Source organism: Delphinapterus leucas, chromosome 12 (assembly GCF_059928025.1).
Source record: "Delphinapterus leucas isolate spDelLeu-1000000601 "Yukka" chromosome 12, BTC_Dleu_Yukka2, whole genome shotgun sequence".
NCBI lineage: Eukaryota > Metazoa > Chordata > Mammalia > Artiodactyla > Monodontidae > Delphinapterus > Delphinapterus leucas.
Window position 1 is genome coordinate 75,402,887 of NC_143140.1, and position 15,011 is coordinate 75,417,897.

Genomic DNA, 15,011 nt, shown 5'->3' on the forward strand with positions numbered 1-15,011 from the left:
AAGTACATAATACACTTGCAATTACTTCAACAATTCTTTGAAATAATTTAAGATTTGAAGTTTCTTTAGTGGGGAGGGAATGGTTGGACAAAGCCCAAGGTTTATGACAAGCCCTTTTTTCCCTTTTTTAAGTCCTGGGAGAAACATATACTATTGGCCAAAACCAAAAAAATAAGTGCAGACTAAGGACTTCCTTGACCCTATGTCGATAAACTAGGTAATCACACCCCTAGGTGTTTATAATCTAATTAAAAGACAAAAATGTCAAGGCCAGAGAGGGCTTAGAAATTACTTGGAGTTCAACCACCCCATTTTATAGAGTAGGAAGCAATACCCTAGGGGGATAAAGTGACTTGCCCAAGGTCATACCAAAAGGTAGTAAAGACTCAAATGTTTAGTCCAGAAGACTAGAGAATAGTACAAAGATATGAAAGGATGGAAAGAAAACACATTTCTGATACACAAAGTGGAAAAGCTCAAAGACTGATTAAACTTAGCTGTTTATGGAACCACTATTGAGTCCTCTATGACAGCAACTCTCAAATTTTCATCTACACAAGCTCCACATAAATACTCTGAGGAGAGTTCCTGAAGCAAATGAAAATAAATGGAAGAGACCACGAATTCCCAGTATTCCAGCATTCCCTGGCCTCCAGGTCTCTCGCCCATAGAAAGATATAAACGCAGCTTAATCTGAGATATTTTAGCCTTCATGTGCATTTATTATCATCCTCACTACTTATAAAGATGCTGCCCAGGGACTTCCCTGGCCATCCAGTGCTTAAGACTCTGCGCTCCCACTGCAGTGGGCACGGGTTTGATCGCTGGTGGGGGAACTAAGATCCCACACGCCACGCAGCGCGGCCAGAAAAAAAAAAAAAGGCGCCGCCAGGCATATGATATTATTGAAATGATTTGGGGTAAGGAGAGTGAGATTTTTGATATCACATGAAAACTCCTTGTCTCCAACTTGGAGAATTTAGTAACATAAAAGGAGTTCAGAACAAACAACTCCATATTACAAATTAATTATTTAAAGGTATATGTGAACATTAAAGTATCAGACAGAAAGTTATGCATCCTGTAAGTTTAATGGGGGAAATAAATTTTGAAGTGGGCTTAAAGAGTGGGTCATGAAATCAAATCAGGGGTGATGACCAGCATTTTTTTTTCCAAAATGCAATGAAAGAGAAATACCAGGAAAACTGTACATAGGAAGATTAAGTACTGTTCTGTAAAACTTTTGTTTCAATTTTATCTGTGTGTGTTTACTGGAATGTAATACAAAATAGATTTTTTTTTACTGTGAGTGACTGTCAAAAGAGTATGAGGAACAAGTTTAAATGAACATATGCATATATGTGTGTGTGCATGATTTATATATATATACATATATGCCAAATAGACTTTTATCCCTATTAAAGAGTTCGATGGGACACGTAAGTATGGGTAAAGCTTGGATTATACACAAATCTTATTAGAGCCCTCCTTAATCAGAAGTCTTGAAAGGAGTGAGGGAAGTGAAAGGATGGATGGATGGACGGATGGATAGATGGATGAGAATCTGGCTGTTCAGGTACTTGTTTTTATCCTGCTCTCTACCGGAAACATCCTCAGCTTCCTTCCTTCTACTAGATGGAGTCAAGAGGTCATAAATACAAAATAATGTGACTTCGAGGATTTGCGAATGTCCACAGGAAACAAGGGGACGCAGCACGCCCGTGCCAGCAGCCCCCGAATAGGGATGTTCGGCGCATACTTCAAACAAGTGAAAAAGAAATAATTTCTGTATTTCGTCTCTTCCTTTCCTCAGAACCACTGTGAGAATGGGCTAAAGAACATTTCAGGACAGTAAAGCCAGGTGTTTACCCAGAGAATGCGAGCGCCATCGAGATTACTGAGACCAGAAAGCACCCCCGGGGACGTTTACTCGAATGCTTCGGCCAGGATAAGCCAGGGAAAATTCCCACCCTATACATCCACGTCCCGCCCCCTCACCATTTGCATCGCCTGTTCCATCCACTTTTCGGTCTCCTCCGCCAACACAGAGCACGCACCGCCCGTAATCTGCGTGGACCCTACCTTCGCCTCCATACTGCACCGGGGCAGCCTCGCTCAGTGCCGGAGGCCGCGGCGGAGGAGGAGCGCGGCAACGGAACGCGGTGGGGGCGGGCTGTCGTTTCCGGGGGAATCGAACTGTGAGGCACTCGGGAGCGAATTCTAGACGGACCACGGCGCCCCAGGCTAGTGAGCGGCGGCGGCGGCGGCGCGCCGGCAGCTACAGAAAGCGCAGCTGCTCAGCTACAGTCTCCGCCCCCTTCCCGCTCCGGTGACAGTCTCTGCGGAAAGTCGCGTTCGTGGTTTTTGGAGAGCACCGAGTGGGAAGACGGCGGTCCAGCCGGGTAGTCCGTGCCAGGCGACGAAGAAACGTTTTCCTGGTGAACCATTCCTCCTTCCCTTTAGGCAGCCCGCACCCCCAGGGCCTGAAGATGCTGAGATCTACGTGGAATTTTCTGAAACGTCACAAAAAGAAATGCATCTTCCTGGGTACGGTCCTCGGAGGTGGGTGACAGCGTTCTTGGAAAGGGGCATAGGGAGGAGGGGGTGGGAGAGAGATGTCTGCCTTCTAAAATAGAGGTGGAGGTATCATGGCCCAGGATTCGTTCAACCATGGGACGGGGAACCGGGTGACAAACCTCCAGGGTTCTTTACATCTCTGCAGTTATGAAATTTGTGCCCTTTGCCCTGACACTGCCGCTTACTCTGTTTCTCGCCTTTTACTCACCCACCTTGGGAGAACCCACCACATTTTTTTTTTTTTTCTGTTTCAAGGCACCATTCTCTTACAGACATGTTTTTTTACTTCTCTTCTGTTGTTTTACTGTGAGGTTCTTCGCTTCTGTTTGGTACTTCCAGTACTTTGGCATTCACCGTTCGCAGAAGTTTCATAATACTCGAGGGAAGTTAACTAAAGCCTGCACTTCGAGTGCTTGTTCAAAGTTAATTTGAATTTTTGAAAACAGCACAATTGTACTGAAGGACTGGAAGGTATATGCTAGACAGAGAAACACAAATCAATATTTTAGCTCTGTTTCTGCTGTTTTAGAATACAAACTATGTAGTAAATTATGCAGTAAGAAAGTGCTTTCGGGAAGTTGTGCAATCTTCTCAGGATCTTCAAGATTGGGATGAATTCCCACATAGCTCACATAACTGAGTTGCACAGGCTAAGAGGAGATTTAGAAACAGATTAGATAGCAATCTTGAGAGCCTTTTTCCTCATAAGACAATCATGCAGGGGTCTAAAGGAGAGAATAAAAGGTCTTGTGTGATACAGGAGAAGGAAATGTAGGACTGTTAAGAGGAAATTTTTAGCTTTTGAGTTTTTTGAGAAGTATTATCACTGACTACATGCTTTGGTTACAGAAATAGTTAAAAACAAGAGCAGAAGTTTCCCAAAGAATTTGGTTGTTTTTCTCTTACTATTGATTATATTCTATTGCCCCAAAACAATTTGAAATTAGCAATACTCTTAGCATCAATAATTCAGCTCTGTTGATTCTTGAAAATTTGAAACAGGCTTCTTGTTAATGAGGCAAGGAGAATGTTTTTCTCCTCTCTGAGGTCTACCACAGATCAATAATGATTATATGTAAATTTTTTTTTTTTTTTTTTTTTTTTTGCGGTACGCGGGCCTCTCACTGTTGTGGCCTCTCCCGTTGCGGAGCACAGGCTCCAGACACGCAGGCTCAGCGGCCATGGCTCATGGGCCCAGCCGCTCCGCGTCATGTGGGATCTCGGACCCTCAACCACTGCGCCACCAGGGAAACCCTCGATTATATGTAAATTTTAATGGCATTCTTTGAAAAATTCATTATAGATAAAATGTATTTTCTGATATCTTCATGCACTGATATCTAATGTGTATTTAAATTACACAAAGACTACTGAGTCCACTTTATTTGCAGAAACTAATGATTTATGTGTGATGGAAGAAGTATAAATAAAATATTTTTGCCTCTACTGAAGGAAAGAAAATAGTATCTCTTTAGCTATCTCAGAAAAAATAGCATACCCCGTCAGATTTATGGAACAACCTAATGGTAGATTAGAAATAATCATAGGGGAAGCAAAAGAGTACACTTAAGAGACAGTTATAGGTGTGATTAATTGGGAGATTGGGATTGACATATATACACTAATATGTATAAAATGGATAACTAATAAGAACCTGCTGTATAAAAAAATAAATAAAATTCAAAAATTCAAAAAAGAAAGATAGTTATAGATTTTTTTCAAAGATCTATTGAGAGCTTTATAGTTAGAGATTAAGAGGAATGAGAAAGGGGGGAAGAGGTTCAGAGGAACAGAAAAAGAAAATAATCCTAGTGTTTTATAACAAGAATGGATGTCAGTCTAAAAAGAAAAAAGAGTAGATGACCGTGATTGGCATTTGTTTGAGCCTCATAGTCTTTCTGCTTCAAGGGAAAGGTCCTATAACATGGTACATATCAGTTAATCAATTTTAAGAAATACTTATCCAGTGCCTGTAGTGTTGAAGGTAATATGATTGGAAATACAAGATTTACAGAGATTTTTAATAGTAATAGCTACCGTTTTGTGGGTGCCCAATGGGCCCTGTATTAAGCTCTTCTATTCAGTGGGGATGATGACAGGATAGTTATTGTTATCCCCATTCAAAAATGTGGGAACCAGAGTGCTAAGAATTTAAAAACTTGTTGAGGTTCCCAGAGTTAGTAACAGGGAAGCTAGAACTCACACCCAGGTGTGTTAGATCCCAAAGCACATTCTCTTTCCACAGTACACCACTCTTGTCTTCATGGACTTTATGGTCTAAAAGGAATGAAAACAAATGACTTAGTTTGTTCAGGCTGCTATAACAAATACCACAGACTGGGTGGCTTATAAACAACAGAAATTTATTTTTCCCAGTTCTGGAGTCTGGAAATCTAAGATCAGGGTACAAGCATGGTTAGGTGAAGGTCCGCTTCGGGGTTGCAGACTTCTTGTAGTCTCACATGGCAGAAGGGGCTAGGGATCTCTGTGAAGGCCCTTTGATAAGAACACTAATCTCGGGCTTCCCTGGTGGCGCAGTGGTTGAGAGTCCGGCTGCCGCTGCAGGGGACACGGGTTCGTGCCCTGGTCCGGGAGGATCCCACATGCCGCGGAGCGGTTGGGCCCGTGAGCCATGGCCGCTGAGCCTGCGCGTCCGGAGCCTGTGCTCCGCAGCGGGAGAGGCCACAACGGTGAGAGGCCCACGTACCGCAAAAAAAAAAAAAAAAAAAAAACCCCACTAATCTCATTCCTGAGAGCCCCACCGTCATGCCCTAAGCGCCTCCCAAAGACTCCCACCTTCTAATATCACATAGGGCATTAGAATTTCAACATATGAATTTAGGGGAGACACAAACATTCAAACCACAGCAAGAAGCATACAAATAATTAAAATACAAAACAATAAGACCTGAAAAATGCTGTATATATCAAACTGGCAGATAGCCTGTGCAGTTGGAAATAATTAGGAAAGCGCTTCATGGAAGAAGTAGCACATTTTGACAGATTTGCAAACTAGGTAAGATATCAACTTGCATGCTCAAGAATCTTGGCCATTCAGTGGTGGGGAAAAAACTTTAATGTTTGGTCTCTTTGGTTTTTCATTCATTCAACAAACATTTGAATTAGAGGGCCTACTCTCTCTATATTGGGCTCTGGTGATACACAGGAATAAGATACAATTCTTGACCTTGAGGAACTCATAGTGCAGTCCAGAGAGCAGAAATGGAAATAAACAAAAGTAGTACAGTGATAGTATTAGAGTACCATAATAGAGCAGGGTTCTGTGGGAGCATAGAGAGAGAGAATAATGGAGGTGTTCAGCAAGCCTCCCTTAAGAATCCACTGGAGGGACTTCCCTGGTGGTGCAGTGGTTAAGAATCTGCCTGCCAATGTAGGGGACACAGGTTCGATTCGTAGTCTGGGAAGATCACACATACCATGGAGCAACTGAGCCCACAAGCCACAACTACTGAAGCCCGCGTGCCTAAGAGCCCATGCTCCACAACAAGAGAAGCCACCGCAATGAGAAGCCCACGCACCACAATGAAGAGTAGCCCCCACTTGACACAACTAGAGAAAGCCCATGTGCAGCAGCGAAGACCCAACGCAGCCCAAAATTAATCAATTATTTATTTATTTATTAAAAAGAATCCGCTGGAGTTACAGCTAGCAAAGTAGAAGGGGGCACAACAGGTAAAGGGGTTGCTCAGCAGATTCAGAGACCTTGTTTTTGGTGAATCAAAGTGTATTTCCCTATGGCTAAGCGCAAGGAACAAATGGGGAGTGGCAAAAGATAAATTTGGAGAAGTAGCTAGAGTGCAGATTGTGAAGGGCCTTCCTTATTGTGCCATTCTACAGAATTTGGAGCTTCTCAGACTTCAGTATGGATAAAAATCACTGAAGGGACTTAATGAAAATATAGAATTCTTTCTCCGAGATTCTGATTCTTTAGGTCCAGAGTGCAGTTCATTAATTCTTTAATTCATTCAACAAATATTTATTGAGCTCCAGTTGTGTACCAATATTATATATTGGGGGTACAGCATCATATAAGACAAAACATTTGGGGATGTTTTCAAGGAACTTCCCTAAAGGCTACTTTCTTTTTTGGCGGTACGCGGGCCTCTCACTGTTATGGCCTCTCCCGTTGCGGAGCACAGGCTCCGGACACACAGGCTCAGCGGCCATGGTTCACGGGCCCAGCCGCTCGGCGGCATGTGGGATCTTCCCAGACTGGGGCACGAACCCGTGTCCCCTGCATCGGCAGGTGGACTCTCAACCACTGCGCCACCAGGGGAGCCCCAAGGCTACATTTTTAACAAGTACCCCATCAGTAATTCTGATGTAAGTGGAACAGGGACTGTACATTAAGAAATGATGGCAGGGTGTTGAAGAATTCTAAATATGGCAGTAGTACAGTCAGATTTAAGTTTTAGAAAATCACTTTACATATAAAAGATGGATTGGAAAGGTGTGAGACCAGAAACAAAGGAGAGTTAGGAAGCTGTTAAACCTGTTCAAGAGCATTAATAATCTGGGTCTGAATGAAGACAGTGGTAGAGAAGTGGACTAAAGTGGCAAAGTTTAGAAAATATTTCTGAAATAGAATCAGAATAGAAGGGTTTGGTGGTCTTTTGTATGGGAGTGAAGTTAATAGATTATTTTCAAACCCTTATTGACGTTATTAACCTAGTAAAATAGTTATACTGAAGGATTTTCATCCATTAAGGCACTAAGTGATGGTTTTAGAAAACCAAATTCATAATATGGGAAGGCTAGAAGATATTTTGCTTTACCAGCAGTGTTCTGAAAGGAAACGTCAAAACATTTTACATTTATTCTTTGAGATATTTAGTGAATGTTTTCATTATTCATAAATAAAGTCATAGGTAAAGAAGAAACTTTAAAGCTCATATAATCCCAGCCTTTCATTTTATGAAGAAATTTAGACCCAGAGAGAGGAAAGACTTGCTTAAAGTTACCTGCCTAGTTGGTGCCACAGCCATCGGTATCTACTCTCTTCTGGGCCAGACTTCAGGCAGCAAGTCAGGTGTATCCTGAGCTCCACATTTTAGGTAATGAATTCTCTGCCTTCATTCTTACTTCTGTAGGGAAACAAATCGGACAAAATAAGAATTTATGAATTTTGCAAGTGAGAGCCTGGGTAAATTAGTCCTTGTATAGGAATTTACTTCAGTGCTAACTCGAGGAAAATAATGGATTGTGGGATTTTAGCCTAATGCCTTGTATCAGTTTGCTAGGGCTGCCATAACGAAGTACCACAAACTGAGTTGCTTAAGCAACAGAAATGTATTGTCTCTCAATTCTGGAGGCCAGAAATCCAAGATCAATGTGTTGGCAGGATTTGTTCCGTCTCAGGGCTTTAAGAGAGGATCTGTTCCAGGCCCTTCTCCTTGGCTTGTAGATAGCTTTCTCCTCCCTGTGTCTTTACATCATCTTTCCTGTACACATGTCTATGTCCAAATTTCCCATTCTTATAAGAACACCAGTCGTACTGGATTAGGCCCACCTTAGTGACCTCCTTTTAACTTGATTATCTCTGCAAGGACCCTATCTCCAAATAATGTCACTTTCTGAAGTACTAGAGCTTCAACATGTTAATTTGGGCTAGGATACACTTCAACCCATAATAATTTATCTTTTAGCTTTAGTAAGAATATACTACATTTACCAAATTAAACACAGGACAGTTAGTTGACCCTTGAACAAAACAGGTTTGAACTGCACAGGGCCACTTACACAATACATTTGACCTTTGAACAACTCAGATTTGGACTGTGCAAGGCCACTTATATGCAGACTTTTTTCAGTAAATACTGCAGCACAACAGATCCTCGGTTGAATCCAAGGGCACAGAACTATGAATTGAGCCCACTGTAAAGTTACAAGCAGATTTCCACTTCTGGAGGGAGTGTTCTGCACCCCTAACCCTGGAGTCGTTCAGAGGTCAACTGTAGTTCCTAAAGTGTTTTTGTCAGACACTGTTGAAAAGCTAATGAAAGCAGTGGACCTTCTCCCCAGGAAAACACATAGACCAATCAAACTTACTATTATTCCAGAAAATTCTTAACTATACAAGGGGTGTCATTGCAGCATTTCATTTTACGCTATTATTATTATTTGAGAAATAATCATTTTACACATAACTTTTAGCCGTCTGTTGTGCAAATAAAATAGAAGCAATTCATTGAGAAGTAGTTATTATCTAAGAGTTGCCTGTCAAAGGGTTACTTCGTGAAACGTAAGTTAGTTGCTTCATTCTGTTAGTATTATGGCGCTGTCTTCAGTTTATTGAGGATGAATTACAAGAAAGGTAGCTCTGAAGACATTTATATGAATTTTTATTTATTCTTTAAGGAGATTGTAATACATTTTTTGCATCTAGACATAACAGCAGTCACACTTTATTTCTAATTATTTGTAGCACATACTCTTTCAATGTCTTTTTAAGACATATATATAACATGTTATCAGTTCATCTGTATTGCTTACATTAGTGAAAATAATTCAGGATACGTGTTTGCTTTGCAGTTCTTAGTGGGCTTCCTCCTTCCCACCTGTGACAAACAGACCAAATCCAGTTATTTAGGTCATGTACAATTCTTATGTTCTTTCTTGTTATATTGGAGGCTACAGACAGTTGGAGGTAGGTGAGGATTAGTTACTCTCCTACAGCCTTGTTGCCAGGTTATCATGAAACAAATTCTGGCTCACATTAAAACATCTATTATCAAGGATAGGTAAAACAGTATCATAACTTTTCTATAAGCTCATTGAAATCCCATTGTCCTTTCTTTGTGCTACAGCAGAACCACGCATAAACGATTTACCCAAAGCAAATGCAACAGCATTCTAGATGTAGGATTCTGTTGGCCATTTGGTTAACCCTGTTGACTAAGAATCCTTCGAACTAGCAGCTGAGGATCCGAGACTAAGCCATTCCTAAGGGTTAAGGACTTTATCGTATATTCTTGTTCAAATGAATATTACTAAAATGTTTCAGCTAACCCAGTATCTTAAACACCAGTCATTTAATCTGTGAAAAGCCATTTCTGATATTCATTTTGCTAGGTTAGTTGAAATGCTTAAACCTTGAACTATGGCTTTTGATCAAATGCTAACTAACCACACTGGAGCGTTAACATTCCCAGTCAGGACAACTGAATGCCTATAAGGTATGACCAAAATGTGCACATTTTATATTATACTGTCTATACTGAAATGTGGTAAATAAATTACAGGCCGTAAGACCCCACCTATATTTTTATATCATAGTGTCATAATTTAGGAATTTTTGTACCCTTTTCACCTTCCCTTTTTTACTTAAGTTTCTAGTTTTAGATGTCTGCTTGACAACCTACCTTTCTTTTATTCTTCCTTTTAAATTTTTTCTTATATTTTTAAAAAGTATTATATTTTGATTGAAGAAAATGTGTAAACCATAGAGAAGCAAGAAGAAGGAAAAAAATCACCTGCTATCCCACTATTTAGCAATGATCATTGTTTAATATATGTAAGAAATTAAAACCCATCTGTTGTCATATATGTTTATTTACATTAAAAAGCAAAACTTCTAGGATCTTATTTTATCCTCTAACACTATAACATGGATGTTTCCTTAAGGCATTAACTATTTAGCAATGTAGTTTTTAATAGCTACGTAAGAGTCCATTGTGTGGCTAGACCATAATGTATTTAAACAGTTCCCTTTTGCTGGACATTTAGAATATCTCCAGTTCACTATTAAAGGCATTGCCTGACTTTGTAGATTTAATTCCTTTCTGTTTCTTTAGACCTAGTCTTTATGTACCCATCTATCATTGGCTTTTAAAATGCCAGTCTCCTTTTCCTTCTCTTCAGGTTGCAATTCTTATATAGTTCTTTAATTTAGGTTCTTAAAAGTTGTAATTTTTAGCTTTTCACTAATATAAGCCTCATATTTGGATAAAGTGGGTTAAAAATACTGTTTAGAATTTTTAATACTCTAATTAACTGCATTAATATACTAACTTGTTTTAAAAAATAATTTTAGGAATATATATCCTGGGGAAATATGGACAGAAGAAAATCAGAGAAATACAAGAAAGGGAGGCTGCAGAATACATTGCCCAAGCACGACGACAATATCATTTTGAAAGTAACCAGAGGACTTGCAATATGACAGGTAAGACAAAGAGAACTATTTATACATGTATAAAGTTGTTTGATGATTTATATTAATTTGCATACCTCCAGGACCAAAGTTAGAGGAAAAGGCAAAAATGATAAATCTAGCAAGTATTTACATGATTTAACTGAAATACATCATTTAATGTGGATTTGGAAAATCAGTGTAAATTAATATGCAACATAGATGCTTGTTCATTCATTTTATTTATTCATTCAGCAAATACTCAACAGTACTCAGCACTGGGGAAACAGAAGGTGAACAATTTGGTCAATTTTGTGAAAAAACAAAAACCTGACCTTCAGAGTTTATTCACTAGTGAGAGAAGAAGATGATAAACAACAGATAAATGACTTTAGGCAGTGATGACTGCTTACAAGAGAATGAGCTGTGTGAGGGGTGGGGTTCTCTTTAAGGTGGGGCAACCAGGAGTCAGACCTCTTTAAGGAAGTGACATTTGAGGAGAAATTAAATGGTACAATGGAGGGAGCCATACAAAATGCCTGTGGTGGGAACAAGCTTGGCATATTTGAGAAATAGCGAAAAAGGCTGTGTAGCTAGAGTAGCATGAGCAATGGAAGAAGAGTGATAGGAGACAGGGCTGCAGGAGTGGGCCTGATGCCATTGGGCCATATATGTCATAGTAAAGAATTTCTTACATTTACAAGGCACCTAGAGACCTGTAAGTCTAACACAATAGTATACACTCAGTGTTAATCAGTGGTAATAATTTAATCTCCAGAGCTAGAAACCTACTGGGAGGATGCTATAACAAAATCAGCTGCCCATATTTGAAGAAAACAAGGTGTTATGTTATAATTGGAATAACTCCTTGAAGAATTAGTTCTCAAATCCATGTCAAACTTGTTTTTCTTTGTTATTGTTTGAAGCTTAATGCTTTTCTACCATTTCTTTCAAGAACAATTAATTTAGAAAAAAATTTATAAAGGTAGGTTCTCTTTGTTCAATTTTAAAAGTAGAATATTTTTTCAAGGTTGGAAGAACTTTGTTTTTAGCTCAGTCTCATTTGATAAAGAGGCTGGGATTAAGAAGGTTAAGAGACACATTGCATTTCAGCTGGAGTATGATTTTTTTTTTTTTTTTTGTCTGTGCCGTGCGGCACGTGGGATCTTAGTTCCCCTACCTGGGATTGAACACGTGCCCCCTGCATTGGGAGCGCAGAGTCTTAACCACTGGACTGCCAGGGAAGTCCCATGATTTTTAATGTTTGAAATAATAATACTTCAATCTATAAAGCAAAAATTAATCATAAATGTTGTGTAAAATGGCAACTCAGATAAGGTACAGTAAGTAAGAGCACAGGCTCAAGGGTGAGGCAGATCTGGTTCTGTTACTAGTTTTGCCTTGTAATATCTGTGTGTCTTTGGGCAAATCTAAATCTAGTTCTTTCCTCTATAAAATGATCATCATAAAACCCACTTCATAAATGTTTTATGAGAATGCGGTAATTCATATAAAGTGCTTGGTACATAATAAATACTCAGTAATATAACTTTTTAAAAATTACACAGTTCTTTAAATCAATATTTAGCATTCAATGTAGTGGTACTACCAAGGACATTTTAATGAATTTTTAAAGAATAAGAGCAGTCCATTTCTTTTTTTTCTTTTCTTTTTTTTTAATTGAATGAAAGATTCTTTAAATTCTTCAGTGCTTTACAGTTTTCAAAAGTTTCACATACATGATTTCATATAATTCCAAAATAATCCTTTTTTTTTCCTACCCCTGTACTGCCCCTGCCCCTTCCCTCTCCCCACTATTAACCACTAGTTTAAGAACAGTTCATTTCCAGTTATTACTCAAATTTTCAAAAAATGAAAAATGCTGACTTCTGGGATCTCAAAATACATCTTAGTTTGACATGGACCCTTGTGTCAGTTTAGGTGCTCTGGGAAGCACAGCTAAGATGGGATTAGATGTGCAGGAGACTGATTGGGGGGAACACCCATGCAGAATAAAGAGGAGGGAGCAGAAGTAAGCAAGGAAAGCCTTTAGACCACCATACAGGTCTGATAGTTGTGAATAGAATAGGCAGAGGAAGGAAGGTTAGGTAAGAAGAGTCTCTGACTACAGCACGGTTTTAAGAAAGTTTTGGCAGGCCAGTCGGGAGTCCTCAAGCCTAAGTTCCCTGGTAGAGGAGTCCCTCAGGATCGGGCCTGCTTTAGTATCCCCACCAAGCACTGTCATTGGCTGAGAGCAGTGTAGATCCAGAGGGGTGGCAGCTGGAGCTGTCAGTTAATTATGCTCCTCCCAGCAGAAGATGCGAGTGGCACATCTCCATGACCATCACACCCCTCAGATGAATGAAGAGCTGATACAGGCAGTTAAAACTAAAATATGGTGCCCACTAAGAGCCAAAATATAGGCTCACTGAAAAAATTTCCAAATTAGCTTTCTGATATGTATTGATAATGGGGTTACGAATCATATAATTAAATTTCTATTCTTTTGAATAAGATGTAATGGACATACTAGAAAAAGTTAGTACTTTTAGGTAAATATAATCAGTTTTTTAACCCAAGAAGTTGACCCCAACTTGAAAGATAGTATCTAATGGAATGCTTCTGTGCCCTGCCCATTGTCTCTACCATCTTCATGATTTTACTAAAGATTTGGGAGAAGTGCTTATTAAATTTACACTCTCACTGTTGAGACAATGCTTGGATGCATAACTGACACCACAAATGAAGTTGGGGATGCAAAATAGTCTAGTCCCGTTTAAGTGCTAGACTGGGATAAAAGAATTGTTCTGCATTAAAAGTCTTTTGTACTGATACAGAATTATCCAAGCTGGCTTAAAAACAGGACGTATGAGGAAAGATTGGGAATTCTAGTTGAACATAAGCTTGTTATGAACCAGAGTATGATGTGACTTCTGGAAATACTAATTTAATCTTAGACTGAAGTAATAAAGTCTGTGGTTCAGCTCAAAGGTAGTTATAACATGCTCTGTGGTAGTCAGAGCAGAGGTCCATTTCTGCCTCTCACATATTAAGAAGATACAAACTGGCATGTGTCAGAAGAAGCCCAGTAAGGATAATAATAAAAAGAGCTAACACTTACTGAGCATTTCCATGTGTAAAGAAGCACTGTTCTAATGCCTTTTATCCTTAATCCTTACAACAGTCCTGTAAGGTAGATCCACTGTCATCCCCAGTTTACAGATGAGGAAACTGAGGCACAGAGAAGTTAAATAATTTGCTCAGGGTCACACAGATTCAAGGCTGGTGAAGGGTTGTCCTGTGATTTGTGGTTGGACTGGGGATGTTTATCATGGAGACCAGGTGGCTAAAGCAAGACATGAAAGCTGTATTCAACTCAATACAGAAACATATTTGTTCAGTGTTAGTACAGATGGCTAGAAGAGAAGAATAGCCTTGTCTTTGGTTGAGTATGCTGAAGTGGAAAGTCAGAAGCTCTTATCTCTCAGGAGAATTATTGAAGAGATTCCTCTTAAATCATGTTGTCATACCACATAATCTTTAAAGTTCCCTACTACTTTTTCTGAATTTAGGACTCTAGTGTTGCTTTTTCTTGGTAAGATAAAATACCATGTTTAGGCTAGATATATATACCACGGACACTAAGAGAGAAACCACGTTTTACATTGACTGAGCTGCTACTTTAGTTAGTGGTCTAAACAACTTAGGTGATTTAATCATATATCTTGAGGAAATAAGCTGAAGCTACACAATGCAGCACTGAAATAAATGTTTAGAGTAGGTTAAAAGCTGAATTTTCTATAGAAAAAAAATAACATGGATTTGTCATTAATATCTTGCCTTGTCAAGAAGTAAAAATCATACACTAAATTTTTCCCTTTTAGAATATGGCATTTGTAATCTCTTGATATTTTTTCATTTTGTTACCACTACTTCTTTAGTGTTAGAAATACATTTTAAATTTATATATGTACATTTCACCAACATTTCTTATACCATGCATAGAGCCATAAATAAAGTAACTCCCATAAATTACATGCAGTCTTTTTTTTCCATAGAGTATTATATCTTATTGTATCTTCATGTTGGTATTCGAACAATAGCCATTGTCAAAACCAAAACTACAGCTCGGCAGCTCTTAATTCCTAGCCTGATGCACTTTTGTCTAAGGTTGTAACAAATGCCTGTTGCTTTGTAGTATTTAAGAAATAAATGTTTTCTAAAATTAGAAATAAAATGTGAAGCAAGAAGTATAGCTAAAGACAAAAGATCATTTTATTGA

General features: G+C 39.1%; 2 protein-coding genes across 11 annotated transcripts in view; one reads left to right on the forward strand and one right to left on the reverse strand.

Moving 5' to 3' along the window:
* Positions 1-2,207, reverse strand: part of ADAT2 (adenosine deaminase tRNA specific 2) — a 117,252-nt gene extending 115,045 nt beyond the window's left edge. For 3 of the 6 annotated variants that reach the window (XR_002642629.2, XR_002642630.2, XR_004022397.2), the window contains exon 1: positions 1,999-2,197. Coding sequence is in view for 2 of the 6 variants with exons in the window: in XM_022558151.2 (XP_022413859.1) it covers positions 1,999-2,094 (96 nt within the window). In the remaining 4 variants the exon portion in view is untranslated. Of the gene's footprint in view, positions 1-1,998 lie in introns of all 6 variants that reach the window. The other 3 variants (XR_002642634.2, XM_089922072.1, XM_022558151.2) reach the window with 2 other exon arrangements.
* A 45-nt stretch (positions 2,208-2,252) lies between these two features.
* PEX3 (peroxisomal biogenesis factor 3) overlaps positions 2,253-15,011 on the forward strand; it is a 50,278-nt gene continuing 37,519 nt past the window's right edge. For 2 of the 5 annotated variants that reach the window (XR_016395242.1, XM_022558182.3), the window contains exons 1-2: positions 2,261-2,562; positions 10,631-10,762. Coding sequence is in view for 4 of the 5 variants with exons in the window: in XM_022558182.3 (XP_022413890.1) it covers positions 2,490-2,562; positions 10,631-10,762 (205 nt within the window). In the remaining variant the exon portion in view is untranslated. Of the gene's footprint in view, positions 2,563-10,630; positions 10,763-15,011 lie in introns of all 5 variants that reach the window. The other 3 variants (XM_022558223.3, XM_022558203.3, XM_022558213.2) reach the window with 3 other exon arrangements.